Genomic DNA, 21927 nt, shown 5'->3' on the forward strand with positions numbered 1-21927 from the left:
AGTTTCTTATCTTCTAGTTGTATATGTCTGTATAATTGTTAATCCATTTCTGGATAACCTAAGGCGCCGGTTTCCCAGATCTTTCTAATTCTTAAGGCACATCAACCTCTCCAGACAATATTTAGAAGTTCTCTTGTGTCATTTCCTTTAAAACTGCTTCTCAATATGCATCAGCCTGTCCACATGAACTTTTTAAAAATAAAGACTTACGTTTTAGCAAATTTTCTCTAAGGTTGGAGTGAGGAACTTGCTTGGGAACCTTGATCAAAGGACTCTGGGGTGGAAATTCTGATTCTGTTAATACAAATAAAGGAAAATATGAAACAGTAAGCAGTCTTAGCAGGTTACAGCAAAACAAATACTTCAGCATGCAGTTAACAACACTGTAGTCATTAATAGAATAAGAAAGCACACAGTTAAGTCTCTATGAGATCTGTCTCATCATCAAACCAATTGTCAGACTATGAAACACAGAATGAGAAACTTCAAGGCATGACTTGGCTCCTCAGTGCAAAGGAAATCTAAGGATATGTTCCACATTCCTAAAATTTTGACAGTGGCTGCTTCTTCAAACTTATCTGGAGTTGTGTGGGAACTTATTGCACAAATGAGTATTTGGTGTGGCAGGGTAACTTGCTTGATTTAGAGTAGGAGGACAGTAAGCAGAGAAGGCCATCAAAGAGGATAATGGCTGTGTGCCCATTCACTATGAATAGGGCACCAAAGTTCACTATGACTATTCTAAGCTACCATTTATTTCTTTGCACATGCAAACATGTTCTGTATGACTGTAACACTGGGTCTTCTGTTTTCCAGTGACATTGAGAGGGAAGCTTGTCCCTTCCCTGAAAGTCAGATATACTGCAGTCAAGACACTGTATTCATGTTTTTCTAAAACCTGTGCTAATGCCATAAGGCCATAACACTGTACTAACTCAGGATTTAATGAACAGACACTCACATCCATCCACTCAGCTAATGATGGTGTGACGTCTCTCCTCTGGGACAGTGATCAAGGAGCCTCAGTCCTCACCCCGAGCAAAGGTGGGAAACGTTCACCGAGGAAAAAAGATACACACAGTATTTCAGATGCAGCTGTCTGCACCAAGTACAATTCCCCTTAAGAGCACACAGGGAATGCACACTCCAGTTCTGGGGCTGGACTTTCTGTCCAGGCCCCAAATAAGACTCCACACTGACCACTAAAGAGCTAAGTCCTCAGACAGGTGTTCCAAGCCAAGTCCTCCATCACCTTCAATGTGAAATCAGTGCTCTGTGTCCCATCCCTGTACAAAGTAGCTCACACACACACACACACACACACACACACACACACACACACACACACACACACACACACACACACACGCACACACGCACACACACACACACACACACACACCTTGGAAATGCTGGCACAGCTTACCCATTTTGGCATCTCCACCCATGCTATAAGGTAGATACACTCTTACCAGAACACCCACAAAGCCAGCTAAGCTAAGGCTCTTACCAGAGTACCCAATCACTCTTAGTAAAATGAATACTTACACAAATGGTAAAGTTCAACCAACCAGCAAGACTTTCAGGATCGTGCAGCCACAGTGCCACAAATAAATGCAAGAACTCCCCAAAGTTAAAATATTTTCTAAAAAACAGCCACAATGAAAGGTTTAGATATATTTAATAAAAAAATATTAAAAAAAACACATGAAAATACTGAATATCTCTTTATGATAAACACCAGAGTTTCAATCACATGAAATAAAAAAAATAGCAGATGGAAAGACTTAGACAGATACAGAAAACAAGTTTTAGCTAATGCCACTATATTTTCCTAACTGACTGAAGAATTATTGTTCCTCTAGTTGCTTACTAAAGCAAGGCAAGATGAAGGTAAATGAGTGTCTTGTGTCAGTTCCAGTAACAGAGTGCTGAGTGTTTCTATCACATCTTTCACTAGTATCTAAATACAATTTCAGTGCTGGCTACAGAATGATATCACATCTGGTCACCTGACTCTGTGGGTCCCACACTACCTCCTCACTAGCAACTGAGCCAGGATTTGGCACACATACGTCACCACACAGAGAACTTTGCTAAGGCTTAACACAGCATCTGGAAGTTATAAAATAATTCCAACACTTCTACCCTTCCTGCAGAAAAGCTTTTCACAGACATTGTGTCTCTGGCTTCATTCAGACCTGTGTGATAGAATCTTTATGGCCTAAACTAAGTCATTTAATTTAAGGCTATTTTTCTTAAGGTTAGCTGGAGTGAGCTTAACCACTTTCCTTCCAGTATCCTCTGTTAAAATAGATACATTTCAGCAGTTAACAACAATACAGCCTGGCATGAATATATATTTCTTTTCTGCCCAGCAGGACCCATTATTGATACATTTTTAACACAAGCAGCTTTACAAATACATTTTAACACAAGCATTTGTACAAATCAGTTTGATAGTTAAATGACATATCATTTTTTTTTTACAAAAAACTCCAGCTAGCTATGCTTGCATATTTTACACACACACTGCCCTGCTCCCCCTGGCACAGCCGGTACTATCTCACATCATCACTGATTATTTAAACAAATTTAAATTGCACAGCTCCTGATAATCACTGGTAGTTTACTCCATGGCTTAACCATAGGCAGTATAATGAATCTTGATCTCTTTACAATCCTATTAATTGCAGTTTTAAGTAATATGATGTGTTTCCATATTCAGCATCACTTTTAACTCCTCATTATGTAATGCTTTGTGTTACTTATTAATTTGTTTATTTGACATTTGTTTATCAGGAAAATCTGACTAGCCCAAAAAGTGTCCATTTTCAGCAGAGGCCTGGGGAGAAAAGCTCCACAATCGCAATCTACCAAAAATCAATCACAGATATTTTAAATTTCAAAGTGTCATGTAACACTGCAAAACACAAGAGTGAAAAAAACATAATGAGAAAAACATAGAGCATATGTTTCATAGCATAGTGCAATGAAAAACAATAGCATGTGTTGGAGAATATATATGAGGAAAATCTCATTAGTAATATTATTTGTTATGGAGATTAGTATGCATTAAATGTGACCTGAGACAATTCTAATAAGATATTTAAAAGAGATACTAGAGATTACATGATTAGAGACAATGAGGGGAAACTGAGTGATGTCTTAGTATGAGAGATGGTGTTTATATTAGGGTTATATAAGGAATTAAGGATGGAGAGAAAAGGAGATTAAAAGAAGAGTGCAGGGTAGGGTGTCTTCAGGTAGTTTAGGTAAGTAGGGAAGAAAGCAAAAGAGGTAGAGGAAAGACCTGCAGAGATGAAGTGGATAAGGTAAGGTAAGGTAGTGTGAAAAATAAAAGAAAACAGTAGAGTAGGAGGTTGGAGAGGGTTGTGAGGTGTAACTTAGGTTGAAGTGGGGGTGAGTGAACTATAATGAGTGCATTCACCCAGGATTGGCACAGAAGCCGGTTCATGATTTTGCAAAGTATTCTTTTAGAGAGCATATAAAAGTAAGTAGGTTAGAAATCGTTCTGGTGGTTAGAGTTTAGGAGTTCCATGTTTTTTGTTACCGAGTATGATTATAGGCTTTATCCAGGGGACTTATTTGGTTTATTTATGGTGAAAAGTTGTTTGTCTTCTGATATGAGACTTCTTTAAGGGAAATATATGTTGATTAAAGGAGTAAGAGATGGGCACACTAATGGTTTACGTATGATTTCATGTATGGTTATAAGTTAAATATAGAAGAGGTGGAGGAGAGTTTCAGACAGCTAAGGGCATGTAGAGCTTTACAGTGATAGGTAAAGATGGATGAATTAGTAGCAAACATGGCAATTTTGTTATAGCAGCTTTCAAGTTTGTTTTTTTACGGAGGATTGTAAATTGGTTAGAATTTGAGGTTTTACAGAGTAGGGAGGGCAGAAGGTAGGTGTTGGCCAGAGTAATTTTTGTGGGCGTGCTCATATCTCTTTAGTATCTTTTTGAATGGATTTTCAGGAGTTGTATTGAGGAGTGAGCTGATTTAGTCTTTGTGCTCAGAAAGTGTTTGTTTCTGTATAGCTATCCTAATTTTTGATGGGTTGTCTTGATATTGATTTGGATGTGGAGGTCAAATTTAAGGTGATCATCTATTATGACTCATAATAGTTTGGTATGGTGAACTAAATAAATTTCAGTGCCATTTCCTGAAAAGATTTTTAAAAATGCTTTGTTAGGAATATGAGTTTTTTCAGTGGAGATAACAGCTTGCTGACTGATTTCTTGGAAGTGAGTTAAGGTGTTTGAAGAGAAGATGACGGTAGAGTCATCTACATACTGCATCAAGGTGTCTTCACAAGAAGATGAATTCAGGTCATTGATAAAAATATTGAATCCAAGGGATGGATCCTTGTAAGACTCCTGTGGAAGTGAAAAGGTATGCAGAGATGGACCCTTGCTATTTTATAATTTGTTTCCTGGTTGCAATATAGCTGGAGAACTGCTGAATAGATGAGATGATAGACCCAGGGTAGAAAGCTGAATGAAGAGTTTACTGTGACAGTCCATGTCAAAGGTTTTTGATAAATCTAAAAATATTGCAGATACAAGTTTATTAGATGTTGTAAATGGCAGTAATGCAGTGGAAATGCTGTGGTCTGGACAAAATCTATGTTGCATGTTGATGGTTAGCTTATTTTATAAGATATAGTGGAGAAATTGTTGATGTATACATATTTCAAGGATTTTAGAGAAAGGAGACAGGATGGCTAGGGGACAGACATTTAAAAAATGTCAGTGGAATTACCTCCTGTATATGAAGGGATAATACATGCCATTTTCCATAAGTAAGGGACACAGGATTCTGTAATTGAGCTATTAGTAGGAATGTTGATTGGGTATGCTATTGCATCTGCAGCTAGATTTAGATATTTTGGGGAAGGTTGTTGGCTGAGGAGGAACAAGGTTTTAGTTTAAGTAAACACTTCTTATGAAAGTTATAAAAACTGGTTGAAAGGTAAAGTGGATGGAATTGCATGTGTGTATATTGGACAGGTTGCAGTTAGGTGAGTTTTGTGAAGGAGATGTGCTAGGGTCTAAGGTGGGGGGAAGTTAGCTGTGTGGATGGAGTTGTATTAGGTGAGTTTGAGGTTAAGTTGGCTATGCATTCTATAAAGTATGCACTGAAATAGGTAGCTGTTTGAAGAGGAGAAATGTCTGGGTATGGGCTGGGATCTTTTTTTTTTTTTACCTGGGTAGACGACAGAAGATATGGAGGACCAGACTTTTTTATGGTTGTTGTTATGGCCATCTTGTAGGTGAGTAGAATAAGACTTTGTATCTCTGTTAACTTGTGCCTTGAATTGGTTTTGTAGCTGTCTGGATGGTTGCAGATTTTTGTCATTTTTTAGTCTTTTGTCAGTTAATCCATACTTTGCCTCTGTCTTTCATAAGGAGTTTGCATTGGTTGGTAAGCCATGAGGTATGGTTGCTTTTAATTATTTTGTACAACTGCATTATTTAAGGGGAGTCTTTTTTTAGGATGGACCAGTTCACTGCTTTCCGAGCTTCAATGAAAGACTCTTTAGAGAAATTGGAGAGATTACAGGTAGTTTTTAGCTTATATTCCTTTGATAGTTGTGTAATATTGCTGTGGGTGTAAGCTGGTAGGTGGTCACTTACTGTACCTAGGAATTTACCTGAGGATGTAAAATTACATGGGCTGGTAACCAGAATCAAGTCCAGGATAGACTGTTGGGAGTTATGCTTTCCATATCTTGGTGGTGGTATTAGTAAGATGAGTGAATACAAAGAGGTCCATGCTGTTAACTGCTGAATGCAGAGAAAGACTGCCAGTCAATGTTTACATCAGCCAGGGAGATAATTTCATTTGTGATTGTATGTGCTATCCAGGATAGTATGTTTTCAACTATTGGAATGTTCTGTCCTATGGGGATAGATAGCGCAGCAATACATATGTTCTTGGCTATATTAAGTTTTAGGAATGAGATTAGGATTTCAGCTTTTCCAAATTTTAATCCAAATAAAAAGCACCAGAAAACCAGGCTGATAGATAAAACAGCAGTTTCTTTAATAAAACAACAGGAACAGGTAGGCACTTTCAGATAAAACCCTTCATCAGGCAATTAACAAAACATCAAGGTCAGTATTGAAAAAACAGCAACAACCAATAGAATCTCAATAGTGAACTATCTGCCTCTTCAGGGCAAGTTTGAGAGGACAACACCATTCAAGCCAGGAGCCTTGTCAGCCCTTAGCTCAATAATCCATCTGGCTTCATTATATTCAGTCAAATTTACAATGTCACCCCCTAGTGTTCAACTTCACAACCTGCAACACCATAAAATTGAATACATGTCCTTTATTGCTTTTAATATGTTGACATAAGGCATTATGAGCATCACCTAAACGTATTGCTGAAAAATGCTTTAAAATCCTGTCTTTTAACCAACAGTTGGCCTTTCCTACATAAAAAGAGCAACATGACCTGCACTGAGCTAAATAAATACCATTCTTAGTCTGGCAGTCAGCATAATGAGTAAAAGAATATCTTGCATTAGTGTTGGGGCATATAAAAAAATGTTGCCTCATCCAGCAGGTTCAAAACTACAGTACAGAACACACTGATGCAGAAGTGAGGAAAAACAAGATATTTATTTAAAGGACAACTGCACCCACAGACTGCAAAAACATGTTTATTTCATCATGGGTTGGTAGTTCCTACATTTTAACACCATTCTGGGACTAGTTACAGTTTTTTAAATTAATAATTTCTGAGTCTGACCACATGGGGTCTGGCATCTTGACATAATTCTGATTGTTTAGTCTGCCTCTATGTATCCTGCAATGCAGGGCTTGTCTGTAAAAAATTACATCACACAGGCCTCTTTCTTCCTAAAGCTCCTGTCACTGCATTGATTTTACATGCATACATTGCTATCTTTCAGTCAGTTTTAAGTAACATTTCATGCCGTTCAATAACTACTTAAAACACAAAGAGTGCAAATGCCACAGAACAGACTTTCAAAGTGCTTTTTACTGCTGCTTCTTTTTAGAATGGCTAAACTGCAGTCTTTTGTGAAGCCTGAACTGTGCTACTTTGATTCATCACCCATTCCCCTTCACACCTAATTGCCCTAGTTGTCAAAGTGCTAAGGGTAATTTCAGCTGTTACCTGCTGTGACTGACAGCTCACAGCAGTAGACTTGACTCATGTACTGTTTTCTTGTTCTAGTCTTTACTTCCTGTATGGGTAGGAGAAGGACCAGGGAGCTGTGACATCACAGCATGTGTGGGTATTTAGGACAGCTATGGTAATGTCAGTTTGGGGAGGGAATTGGCCAGAAAACTGCCTGCATTCAGTGGCTTTGATGACATCAATGAATTGGAGACTGCAAAAAGCTTTTTCAGGGTGGGATAAAAGTTTTTTTGAAAGTGAAACCACCACAGTACAGTAAGGTACTGTTCTAGTGGAGAGAAACTGTTGATTTAAAATATTTAAATGCTGTATTGTTGTTTATTCATAGCAGGGACAGTAAATAGGGAGAAAAAGGACAGAGAAGTTGAGCATTTAATAATAGAATCCTGTTGTTGTCCTTTAGCTTTAATTTGATTCTTGGAAACTGCCTTACATAGGGTTTAACAGAAAGTATTTCTCCTTTTGTGCTTTTGCAACCAGAGTGAAATTCAGCTGTAGTGTTCAAGAAACAGTTTAATTCTCAGCCACCTATAATTTATACAACATATATCTGACAGCTTAAGTTGGTTCTTGTATGAAAGAATTTTAGAATCAGTAAACCTTTTAGTAAACAAGTAAATCTCCCTTAGAGTAAACACAAAAACTAACTGTATTTTAACACTGGCCTGACATAGGATATAAACATTTTCTTTAACATGCTTGGTGATTTTGAGGTGATATTCCTATTAATGTGTAGTTATGTGCAGAGCCTTATTTTTAACAGTATCTGCACTAGCCTTGAATGGCATGTTATTAGACATTATAATGTCTAACTCTTTGCAAACTTAAAGAATGGTTAGTTTTGATTCAGATATAGAGATAAGACAATCAAATTTAGCAGGACCAAAAACATAATGCTACTCTGGCTAATATTAACATATGACCCTGTATTTTCCATTCACTTTGCTAAATGAGCTATATGGTTTTTAAACAAAACAAAGTAATTGTTTGTTGTTATGTAGGCTCCTATTTTAATGTTGTGTGCATATTTGAAAAATATAGTAATGACTGTTAGTCAGTAAAAATGAAAATGCATAATTAAAAGGTAATAGTTGCAATACATATCCTAGAGTGGCACCTGAAAAAATATTAACTAATTTGAATAGCGTCCATAAATCTTTGCAGATTGTTTCTTATCCATACACCAGCTATGCACCTAGTCTACAGTAAATCAATTAATATACAGTTCAACCATGGTATTCACCATATGGGGAATACCATTAAATGCCTTGGTCAAAATGATGTATAGATACTGACTCTTATACCAAGATCTATTGCCTTACCATAATGAGATCATAAAAAATCTATTAGATTTTTCATACCTAATCTGTTTTATTAAAATCATGCTGCTGAATGACCAAACTGACACCTAATTTCTTATCTTTCTGCAGAACTGATATCAAACATTTTTCAAAGCTCTTATCTAAAAGTGCAGCTGAATTAATATGATGTAAGTTAATTTTATCATAACTACTCCTACTATATATTGCTAGAACATTACCAAGTTTCTAGCTTTTAGTTACAATCACATTTTCTAGCAATGTGTTAAATAAGATCTCTTAAATTTATGAATAAAGTTTGCTGGTATCTGATCAGGGCCCATGCTGCTATAATGTTGCCTTCCTCGAGGAATTAAACACCATTTCTTCTGTAACCAATGGGCAATTACAATCCTGCTAAGAAAGGTAAAAAAAAATCACATTTCTGTGTGATGCTAGACCCTGTTCAGCCAAATGATACCTTACGGTGATTCTTAGTTTTGAGGTTTGGCTAGTGTTGTACATAGCATATAGTCTAAATTGAATTGCTTGCACTTAATTTTTTCATAAAAATTCTAACCCCATTTCTGTGACCTCCTGATGACCATCAGCTGCTCTAGGCCTGCTGCCATTGTTCCTTTTTACCGTAATGTTCCTAGTACTAACCCTTGTAGCTGGAACCCCTCCACTAGCCAGTTGGAAAGGGTAGGTTGACCACAGCCAGCAGCATCACCTACACTGTCCTGCATACAAGGGGAATTTTTGTAGTCACTAAATGTGTAAAGATGTTGACATCACATGCATCATCACATCTTTTTGCCAGTTAATTCCAGCCCTCCCCTTAACGGTAATCTGTCCCATGGTCGCAGCACTGTCCCTCACAGGAGAAATATCAGATTTCAGACAGAATCCCCACCCTCCTTAATGGAATAAGTGATCTGAAAAAAGTCACACCCACAAACTTCTTTCTCAGCACCTGAGCTACTAACAGAACTCAGGTCATCTGGATAATTAGGTTTAAACACATCTTCACCACGGAGCCTGGATTTTGTAGCATAATCCTTGCCTGTCTTCTTCATGAGGTACAGCTGACAGTGAAGGTGTTAAGCAGTATATATCTATCTATCATTATGACAGGCAGTGCTTATTTGTAGGTAAGATTTCAGAGCAAAACAAAGACTTGTCAGGTTTTCTGCAATGCAAAGTAAAGCAGCAAATGATTTGTCCTTCATAGCTGGCTGATCCTCTGTTTTAACAGTATCAGCAATACATAAAAATAACAGTACAGCATTCCATTTAACCTCAACCAAGTTGAGGATTTGCAAGCTGGTCACGTGAGTGGAGTCTGGCTTGCAGATATTCAGCAACTTTATCAAGGTGGTGTCAGAGATTGCTCTGTATGCCAGACATAGATCACCTCTGAGGAGTCTATATGAGATGGAGTAGATGGACAGAGCTTTTAGCCTACCCATGTAGGATAGAATTTTGAAGCATTGGATTCTCCTGGTCAGGAACCTCTGTGGTCTCTCCAGCTGCTGCATGTGCTTTGCAAGGTACATGCTGGAAGGGGCATTATACTCAATGATGGGCTTGATAATGGAGCAGGGAAGTTATGACTTTCTTGTTCCTGGAAGAAATACCCTTACTAATGAGGTGAGCCATGTAGAAAGCTCTCCGTACAATGGAGGTAACATGGTGGTCAAACGTTAGATTGCTGTCAACTTGCGTGCCCAGGTCCCTCACAACTGCTTGCGTGCTTAGGACATTGTTATTAATGTGATACTTTGTGGAGACATCATTCACCCCAAAGCGGATGATGATGTATTTTTTGGCATTTGGTCTGAGGCCATGTTTCTGGCACCAGTCATTTGTCTGGGTGAGATCCTCTTGTAGCAAGTCTATATCACTAGAGGAGTTGATGACAGTGCTCAGCTTGCAGCCAGCTGCAAACTTGGTCAGCCATAGACCTCTGATTTTGGCTTGCACCTCGGAGAAGTATATCCCAAGCAGCATGGGCCCCAAGACGAATCCCTGGGGTATGCCACTCATTACAGGTCTACTACTTGAGGTAGCTTCCCCTATTTTGACTGAGTGAGTTCTATCAGTGAGACAGTTAGCTGCCCATTTGGTCACATACAGATTTATGCCAAACTGGGATAGTTTAACTATTATGCCCGAGTGGGGAATAGTGTCAAAGGCCTTGGACAGGTCAAGGTAGGCAATGTACACCATCTTCCCCTCATCCATGTCTTTGGTGACTGACTCAAAGAAGTCTACTGAATTTAGCAGGCGTGATCTCCCCTTGACAAAACCAAAATGTGGGATCAAGCATTTGGAGTTTGCAGATTTCCTTGTTAATGTAGTCCATGATAATGCATTCCATGGCCTTGCAAATCAGGCTTGTTAAGCTGATGGGTTTTTAATTGCCTGGATGGGTGGATGCTCCACCTTTGTGCAGAGGTATGATGGTGGCCATCCTCCACTTGGCTGGGATGAAACCAGTGCTCAGACTTAGGTTGAATAGGGTGCCTAATGGTGCTGCAAGCTCCTGCCTGAGTTGATGCAGGATGCAGCCTTGCATGTTATCAGGTCCCATGGAAGCTGTGTTTATAGCCTTTGAGATGGCAGTAATGACTTGTTCCCTAGAGGTAAGGGGGGGGGCAGGTGCTGGGGATATCCTGGATTACTAATGGGGGAACAGAGTGGTGACGTTTTCACTGAACCTGTCTGCCAGCAGGTTGGCTACATCCATAGCATTTGTGCATGTGGTGTCCTTAAACATCAGTTCTGAGCAGAGTTGGGTGTTTCTCCTTACATTGTGGAAGTATGTGAAGAAGGCCTTATGATTGTCTTTAGTAGATATGGCCAATTTGGACTCAAAGTTAGCTTTGGAGGACTTCACTAATACCCTCATTTGCCTCTTTAATGCCAAGGAGAGATTGCTTCCATTTTGGCACCTGTTCCTTCTTGGCCCTAGATAGCAAATTTTTCCTTTTGTTGTAGAGTTTACTTACAGCCGAGGTCCACCAGACAGGTTTAGTCTTCCTTGAGGAGGAGGATGTTGTCCTGTCTGGTATTGCTGAATCCATGCATTTATATAAATGGTCATATAGTACTTTGGTGTAGGTTTGGACATTGGTGCCAGTTCCTACTGTTGGGGACGGGGCTGTGAAGCTGTTTAGACCTTCCCTCAGGGTGTTGTAATCAGCTTTGAAGAAATGTTTTTGTTTAACCCTTGCTGTGGGGGGGGGGGGAGTCAGGGGAGGTAGTGTCTTTGAAGGTGACCTCTTTATGGTCTGATCTTAACTCATTCACTCCAACAGATCTCAGGAAGTGTACACTGTAACTTCCAATGGGTGGAGCCTAAGCCTTTTGACAGAATCAAAGTATGTCCTCACATTTCAAGCAAATGTTCATTTCTCTGGAACCACAGGGGTTATGAAAAAAGTATAAATAGCAAACTCTTCGGGACAAACTATTTTTATTGTGGTAGTATTCTTTATGTTCTAGGTCTTAAACTGAATTTTATAAGTCACAGTAAACACAGTAACTATTACATTTGTAACATTTTGTAAACAACTTAAAATATCTCAGCAACCACTCAAGTTGCCCACATGCTGTCAGCACTATTTTATTCAACTATCTGAGATCTTTCATATGAGGCAAAGGAGTTCTGTCTGTGTTACTTGGTTGTTGAAATATTTAGAAAATGTGAAAATTATACCTATATAAATTAATATCATAAAAACAACAGTTCATATCTATTTACTTACACTAGATAGAGGTCAAATATTAATGTATCTGAGTTTGCTACTGTGTAAGCTTTAAGATTAAATCTTTTAAACCCATGTACATAACATGACTTTGGCATTATTGATGCAAATATGAACAAGCAATATTTGATGCCTAGAGGCATCAATAGGAGTTAACTGCAAATGCACCTGGAGAAATCACTCAGATGTAATGAGTTAAAAGGGATGATGACACTGTGGGAATGCTGCAGTGGTTTCCTATGTTGGTTAGAACCAAGTCCAAGATGTTGTCACCTCTTGTGGGAGTGTCAACCAGCTGGTCCAAGGCACTAGCATTGACAAAGTCAAGGAATCTTTGAGTATTTGTGTTCTGGCTCAAGTAGTTCTTCCACTCAATGGCTGGGTAGTTAAAATCGCCCAGGATCAGGGTATAGGGTTGAATCTTAATAGATTCAAGGAGGTGCAAATAGGTGTTGTGGGCATCCTGAGTCAATGTTGGAGGCCTGTAGCTAACTATGATTTGAATAGGGGTCTTGTCAACTGTTAACTGCATCTGGAGTGTCTCTTGTGTGTCATATTGTTTGACCAGTCTGGAGGTGTGTATATCTTTAATATAAATTGAAACACCACCTCCTTTGGCTTTGCTGTCCTCAGTTTGGTGTCTGTATGTATAATAGGATGAGTAACCAGGTAAAGCTGGGGTGCTTTCCACAGCTTTGAACCAAGTTTCTGTGACTGCACAAATGTCAGCATCTTCCAAGGTTAAGAGTGCTTGCAATGAGTGCAGTTTCATGTTGAGACTCCTAGCATTCAGCAGCATGACCTTTAAATTGCATTTAGGTAGTTTTTACCTCAAGACATTGCCTAAAAAAGGCACTATGGGGGAAGCAAGAGCCTTCGCCAGGAGTCTGAAGCCCAAGGGAGACAGATGCAGGCCATCTCTGGCAAAGCATCATGGTCTGTCAATCATGTCTTCACAGGCCGGCAGGTACTGGATCCCCTTAGAATGACAACAGAAACTAAGCCAATTGTTAAAGTCAATCATTTTTGCTTGTATTGAGGATTCATTCTGGATGATGGTAGAATGTTGCTTAAGGCTAGTGACATACCTGCCTGGAACACATATTTGGTGAACTCAATTATGTCTCTCTTCATATAGTCCAGAGAGGTACATCTCAAGTCATTCATGCCAACATGTACTATGACAGAGCCATAGAGTACTTGCTGAGGGACTTGAGTGCATGGATGATGTGGCGGATTCTGGCACCTGACAAACAACTTACCATGACTTTTTCCTTATCCAGCCTGGTGAGGGGCACATCTGTTTGTCTCACAATGCAATCTCCTATGATTAATATATTGGGTTTATGGTTAAGCCTTGATGGCTGTGAGACACAGGCATGTGGACTATGTTTGTCGTGTGATGTGGCAGGCTGTGGAGTTTGTGTTTTTGTCTCAGAGGTCTCTTTTGTTTAGGTATCTTTTTGTTAAGAACCTCCACATATGTGGGTGTGTGTTGTGTTGGTGTGGGTGTGTGTTGTGTTGGTGTGGTTGATATTTCAGGTGTGGTGTTTGTGCAGACAACCTTCTGAGTGCCAAGTATACTGACATGTGAGGGAGAGAGCATAGACTCCATGGTTTTAATGTAACTGCATCTCTCACAATTTGTGTTCCTAGATGATAGTAAGAGATGGTTGTCCGTATACATGAGACAGTTGCTACAAGTTCAGCAAGTACTGAATAACAAAAGCTGATGGTAGGAGTGAAAAACTGTACCAAAAACAATAAAAATCACTCGTGGAGACCCAAAGTCTGGGTCTCCACGAGTGATTTTTATTGTTTTTAAGTACTGAATAACATTCATCCTAAATCCTGCATATGATCTGGATTTCTAGTTACTGTCAGACAATAGACTGATGTGTTTTTTTTCTTGTGCTTAAGTTATCTTCCAAAGACAACTGTAGAGTCACAGCACACCATTCTCCCCGGGTCACCACTGTAGAAGGGCTTATTTTTATTGGAAATTATACACATAGCAAAACACACTAAATAAATAAACAGTGCTTGTTCCCAGCAGCACAGCACTGGATAAAAACACTGCATGTACTATCATCCTTTGAAACAGGCACTAATATTTTATCAGGCAACTAATGATTACTAACCAGATTAAATGTTAACATCCCAAAAGGTCAGCAAATAATTGCTCTTTCCTCTCTTCTGATTCTCAGTTGTTCTATACCAGTGTCGCTGCTGGCAACCAACTCACTTATAGAGCAAGGCAAAATGAAATGACAGATACCCATTTTGAGCATTTTCCAGAATAAAATTATAAATAAAAACAGTGCTACAGTCTGTCAAATGCTAGTCCTTAATAGAAAGCTGTTGTTATGAGAAGGAGAGCACGGACTATGTTGCGTGCTCACTCACAGTAAGTTGTATGACATGGACAACTCTGCACTCTTTCTACTACATCATTGGTATAAACAGACAATACCAGCTGTTAATCCAATAAAATCTCCTGAAGATTCCCTACTGTGGGAATACAGACAGAACTTCAAAACTTTTGTGAAAAATAAGCATTTTCGTTTGTCACCCTCTCACCTTAATTTCTGCTTTTGCCTGCATATAGCAGAGTTGACATTTTTACAAAAGCCTCTAAATGCTGGATTATATTTATATTCTTTGGAAATCAGTATTTTATATATATTGATAGTATAACTTATATATATATATATATATATATATATATATATATATATATATATATATTTTTTTTTTTTATATATATATATATATATATATATATATATATATATATATATATCTTATAATATTGAATGTTAAAGATGTATATACTTTTTAACAAAACAAAATGAGTATCAATATGTTTATATATATATATATATATATATATATATATTTTTTTTTTTTTTTATGTGTTCTCATACTATATAACAAAAGTATAATATTGCATTCTAAAGAAGTACATATATATTTTAACATAGTGAATAAATCCAAACCTCTGGAGCAGCAGAGGAAGATACAAACCACAATTTAGCGTAAAAAAACTTTACTCAACGCTTCCATCTGAAAAACTTCAGAAATACAAATGTGCACACTTTTTACACCACTTATATTCAAATTCATGTCCCACCTACAATCTTAATTACATAATTAATCAATTACTATAATAAAATAATCATTTAATACAAATGAATCGTCTTGTAAACTTATTATATGTTGTATTATATAATGTCAAATGTCAAGTTAAAATAAAATCATTAAAGGAATATTATATGCATACAAAATAAACAATGTACATGCATACCTATCTACAGTCTGTTAAAAAACATTTCATATTTATAAATTCATTTAGACCTAGTAACTTTTACTTTAATTTAAGTTTTGAAGAGAAAAAAGCTCTTTATGAGCTTCAACACATAGACAGTGTCAGGTTTATGAAGGCTGACAAAGCAGGTGGGTTGGTTATCATGTCTACTGCTGATTATATTGTAGTGATGGAAAATCTTTTAAATAATAGTGATGAACATATGGAAATAAACAGTGACATCATAGATAGAAGTTATAGGTTTGTAAAACATGTTCTTTATGATCTTTTGATGAATGGTGAGATCTCAGCTGAAATCTATGACTTTCTTTTTATTGACAATCCTAGATTGGGTATACTATTTGGTATACCCAAAATTCACAAAAATACTTCCAATCCACCATTTAGGCCCATCGTTTCTTCTTCTGGCAGTATCACAGAAGGTTTATCGTTATATTTAGACATGTTACTTAATCCTGTGTTCCAAAAATTGCCTTCCTTTATTAAGGATTCTTAGTCTTTCTTGGAACAGATCAGGTTATTTAGTCAAAGTTGTTTGAATTCAAACACTGAAGCAACTGACTTTTTTATATTAACTGCTGATGTAGTTTCTTTATATACTTGTATCCCACAAGTAGAAGGGATAGAATTTGCGTTTCAGTTTCTTACTAAATATACCCCTTGGTCTGAACCTACGGTAAAAACATGCTGCTCCCTGTTAGAGCTATTATTGGATAATATTTTTTTTATCTTTAAAAAGAAAAGCTATAAACAGCTTCATGGAGTAGCAATAGGTGCTACAGTACAGTACAGATTTTGCTGGTTTGGTGATGGCATGGTGGGAAAAAGATATTTTACCCAATTTAGCTTTGCTTCTGACATTTTATTCTATTGTAGGTACATAGATGATTTGTTTTTTTATTATTAAAGGTCCCTTTGACAAATATTCCACTTTCCTAGCACAACTAAATGCTAGTTGTAACTTTCTAAAATTCACCTTAAGTGGTTACGGTAATAAAGTAAACTATTTGGATGTATGTTTGAAATGGAATTCTATGGATAAGTATTTTTTCTAGATGAATTTTCAGAAAAGTTACTTATGTTAATAATTATCTACACTTTAGTAGTAATCATTCCTTATACATGAAAAGAAATGTCCCTAAGGATCAATTTATAAGAGCATCTCGTATGACCACTGATGATAGTTTATTTCTTGAAGAGGTTAATTTTATTAGTGGATTATTTTTATGTAGAGGGTATCAATTGTCTTTACTACAAGAAGTTAGTACTGACATCAAAAATAGGAGAGATTTGGAGTTTTCCCCCTATTATAAAAAAGGGGCTTTATGTTAAGAATACTACACATCAGTTTGTTTGTACTTCATTTCTAACAGCACCTAAATGTGTTATTGATATGACGGTAGATAGTAATAAAATTAAGTCAGTAGTAACTAATAACTGGAAGATTATTTCTGGTAATAGTGAACTACACATTGTCCTATTTTTGTTTATAAGAAATCTAACACTATTAAGAGCTTGTTAGAGAAAAATGAGACTTTGATATCTATGCCTGATACTAATAAGCCTAGGGGTATGTTCAAATGCTGTTGTTGTAATGTTTGCAGATATATTCATGAAGGACCTTTTATTAACTTACCTCATTTAGATTAGACTACTAGTATACCTGGGACGTTTAACTGTAATTCTACAAATTTGGTATATATCGCCTTATGTTCAGGCTGTACTGCATTCTATGTAGGTATGACTACTAGGAATTTAACCAAACGTATTAAAGAGCATTATTATGTCATCAAGATCAGAGATGACAAGAATGCTTTATTTAAACATTCTGCAGTATGTAGTTCATACAAAAAAATTACCTTTAGTGTTTTAGAACATATTGTTGACTTAAGGGGTGGCAGAATAAGAAACAGAGTGGAAAGAAAAGAATCACTATGGCAGCTTAGACTGGGAGCTGGCAAACCCCCAGGTCTAAATTAATTTATAAATATTAAATGTTTTTTAACAGTCTGTAGATAGGTAAGCATGTACATTGTTTATTTTGTATGCATAATATTCCTTTAATGATTTTATTTTAACTTGATATTTGACATTAATTAGTACAACATATAAGTTTACAACATGATTCATTTGTATTAAATGATTATTTTATTGTATTACTTGATTAATTATGTAATTAAGATTGTAGGTGGGGCATGACTTTGTATATAAGTGGTGTAAAAAGTGTGCATATTTGTATTTCTGAAGAAGTCTTTCAGACGAAAGTGTTGAGTAAAAGTTTTTTTTACGCAAAATTGTGGTTTGTGTCTTCCTCTGCTGCTCCAGTGGTTTGGATTTATTGAGTTTTTTTCACTGATGGTCATTTTTTTTTGTATTTTTTAACATAGCGCAAATTATTAAAAATATATATAAATGTCTTTTTATACCAAAATGTGATATACATATAAACATGTGATTGTTTTATAGGTATATTTAGAAACTGTATGGTAACAAGGTGTAATACAAAACTGTGTAGGCTGAATGAGCAGAATTAATGAATATTCATAAGGTTATGTTCTATTCATGAGAATGTCAGTTGATTGAGCATTCCCATTGGTGCTTGATTTTTTTTGAAAATGTATTATATCGGGGGGGAGAAACACACATTTCATTGTTCTGATGAAGTCTGCAGTTAGCAGATGAAAGCACTTAATCTGCGTGTAGGGGTTAATTTTTATTTGTTTTTTTTTTGTTTTCTATTAAAAGTGATTTTTGAAAGTAAGCATTTGCAGTGAGCTATGGTCCTTCTTAACGTATATTTGATATATATTTTTGGTTATCTGATCGCATATATACTTACAACTTGGTCAGTGGTGGCTGGTGACTTCAAATCAAAGGGGGGCTGCTGGAGACAGCCACATGGGTGGGGCCAATGGGAAGGGGTGTGGCCAACTAGAAAGGGGCAGAGCTATGGTAGAGTGGGATTCATGCTGGCCATGCTTACTGATTTACATGAAATAAATGCTCAGTCACTATAGAGAATGCGGACTTCTCTACACAGCACATTGTTACATGTATATACAGGTAGTCCAATGAAGATAAAATGAAGTGGAGAAGAAAAAAAATATTTCAATGCATTGGCTACATGACAGCTTACTTAATATCTAGATGGAAACAAAAAGGTTGTGAGGCATGAAAAAATAAATTACTTTTTAAATACATTACTGGAATGCCAGTCAAAATCAAGTATAAAAAAAACAAGCAGTACTCAACTAAGACCACTTCTCCTTGCAGTTCTAATTATGATTTATATTCAGCTTTATAAAAGTACCAAGTAACATGCTGAAAGTAGCAATCTCTGGAATAACCCCAGTCCCCACTTGTAAAAATGTTTCTTATCCAAAAAAGACTTGCTGCCTGACAACTATCTACTTGTTTCATGGGGAAAACATGATCAGAGTAAAAAAATGAACAGCAAACAAGAAACAAGCTCAAGATAAATTGCTTAAAGGATTACTGCACAGGTTATGGACCACACATGATAGATTGGCATTCTGTTTTGACTGCAAGTCTCCAACAAATGTAATGAGCTTCTGAAAATACTGTAATCCTGTCTTGTACTACCACTATAATGCAGTCTGTCATCCAAAAGAAACAAGAAAGCAAGTATTAAGTAAAGCTGCATGGATTACTAGTCTTACAGCATACATAATTAGGCATACTTATCACTCTTAATAGAAGTAGCCCTACCTCACAATCTTATAAGTAACAATCCCAGCGACATCAAGAGCCTAGCAGTTACTTTTGCTTTTGCATTTGCACCCTGGGTCACTTAAAATGGAACCACATAATTCATACAAGCAGCACAGTGTGATCTAGATAGTTTTGAAAATGACTGTCATGCCCTTTATTACAAATACTGTCATATGCATTTTAATACCTAAGGTGTATACATTATATAGTTATGTAAATATTCTCTGCATGCCAGCAACATAAATGCTTTCACTGTTGATAATTATTTAACAGTATGCTTATTAAAGCTTACTTGCAGCTTACAATCTCAGACAAGCTTACCTGATGGTCATTAAAGCATTGCTACTTAAACACAGAGCAACAACAGGCACTGCAACAACATGCATTTTCTGAATAATAAGAAGCATAAATCAACATTATAAAAATATGACAGAAAACCAGAACATTCTGCAAAATCAAGGACAGATGAAAACCCACTGTAGTACTTGTGTCTACCTTGGATGGGGGGATACTCTGCACACTTACACTGCATAACTGCTCCTTGCCTTGCTTGGACACATCCAGAGTCACTACATGGGAGGAGTGGGGTACAACAAGTACGTCACAATTTAAAATGTCTCTGGGTGATGGTGATGGCCCTGACACATTTGGTAATACCTCTCAACCTCAGAGCAAGAAATTTGGACAAAGCCATTAATAAAAGTGGGAAAAGCCCCAATCATAGGGACATTTTTAAATGTTGTTCTTACAAACTTAACAGAATAACAACTACATCCCATTTTCCTTTCCCAACAGCCCTAACATTGATGGCTACATATAACATGCAGCTGTAACTGAAATGTAAGTAGTAATAAGCATTGCAAGCACAGCTCTCAACCTCTTAGAGCAAGAATCTGAGCAAGGCCAAAGCCATAAATAAAAGTGGGACAAAGGCCCAAAATAGGGACAATTTGTAAATATTGTTCTTACAAACTTACAAAGTTGATAGAGTAATAGGTCATGTATTAGTATGAATTTTCTGAAGGGTATGAAATCTGAAACTCAAATGTCTGTCATTTAAGTAATCCCAGAACCTTGAAATGTTTAGCTGACCCTAAGATGCCCTATCAGTACCTGTTGCACCTCACTTCCAATTTGATGAAGACTGGATCAAGGAAAACAAAGTTACTCTAAAATACTTGTCTAATTAATCCCAGAACCTTCAAAATGTTTAGGTTCAATATCATTTAGTAGCCTTCCAATGAAGAACAAAATGTGTCTGAGTAATTTAAAAGAAGAACAGTTAATGAACTAGCTGGATCCAATACTGTCAGTCAGAAAAACAAAACTGACCATAAAAATGTAATGCAAGTGACTTTTAATTCTGGTATTACTTTTCAGCATACATAACTTTTGAATAATTCAAAATGTGCTGACTGTGGACAGCTAGGGTACTTAATGTGTACCAAATTATTCCCTGCCACCATGCACCACTCAATATTTTATTCACAAAAATTTGACACCCCAAATGTAAGACTTGCAGCATCTAAGGAACTGTCCCTAATAAGGGGTGCAGCACAAAATTCTAGATTTACACATCAAGCTCCGATGCCACAGTCTCCCACCAGTAACTGCTCATTTGTTCTATGTTTTTTCCTTTAAATACAAAACTACAGAGACATATGTAAACAAATAGATAAACAGATACAGATATGCAGACATAGATATGTACCCCACAAAGAAATCGGCCAACCAACACACACACATACACACACACACACACACACACACACACACACACACACACACACACACACACACACACACACACACACACACCAGTACCTGAATTCAGTGAGAGTTCACTGAGTCCCATTCAGTGCTCCCCAAGTCCATCTGCAGTAACCTCAGTCCCATGCAAGTTGACATCTGGTTTCCCCACGAGAGTAGGCTCAACTATCCTCCCGGCTGGTTTCCCCATGAGAGTAGGCTCCAGCCTGCAGACCATGCAGTCCGGAGTTCGTCCATTCTATGCGGTCATCACTGCATAGACTTCTGGGCATCTGTAGGGCAGACATGCCTTTCCCCCTATCCAGACTGCTGACTCAGCAGTATGGAGTTCTCTGAGTTCCAGGAACTCCAAGCACGCATGCATAAAGTTCTGGGACTCGTGATTTGTTTTTTTTTTTTGTTGTTGTTTTTTTCTTCTTTCTACAGCTGGGGGGCTGCAGTCCTGCAGTCCAATAGCATGAGCCTCCCCTGAACTTGGTATTAAATCAGTATCTTCTAATACCCTCCTGTCTTCCTAAGTCTTTAAACATCTGTACCTTGTGCCTTAGGTCTGTGTTTGTCAGAAAACCCCCAAAGGACATTATTACCTACTAATTATAGTTTGACTGCTGTTGTCTTTTGTAACTTACCCAAGTCTAGGAAGCATAGCATTTTCTGCAAGTATAATTCAACTACAGTAATCTATCAATGGTATTAGTTTGCTATATTTGCCATGGGGCCAGAGTCTTGGCTGAAAAGAATCTTTGACCACCCTCCTACCTGGTCAATAAATGGATAGCGAGATGGATAAATATCTCTCTATCTCTGAAACTCTTATCTTACCTAT

At 37.2% G+C, this 21927-nt stretch overlaps 1 protein-coding gene across 1 annotated transcript in view; it reads right to left on the bottom strand.

Moving 5' to 3' along the window:
- Window positions 1-21927, bottom strand: part of TRIM65 (tripartite motif containing 65) — a 442474-nt gene that overhangs the window by 54974 nt on the left and 365573 nt on the right. The window contains exon 6 of the mRNA XM_044085173.1: window positions 211-294. Within this exon, the coding sequence (XP_043941108.1) occupies window positions 211-294 (84 nt within the window). The remainder of the gene's footprint in view (window positions 1-210; window positions 295-21927) is intronic.

Source organism: Protopterus annectens, chromosome 10.part0 (genome assembly GCF_019279795.1).
Source record: "Protopterus annectens isolate FY-2018-M chromosome 10.part0, PAN1.0, whole genome shotgun sequence".
Taxonomy (NCBI): domain Eukaryota; kingdom Metazoa; phylum Chordata; order Ceratodontiformes; family Protopteridae; genus Protopterus; species Protopterus annectens.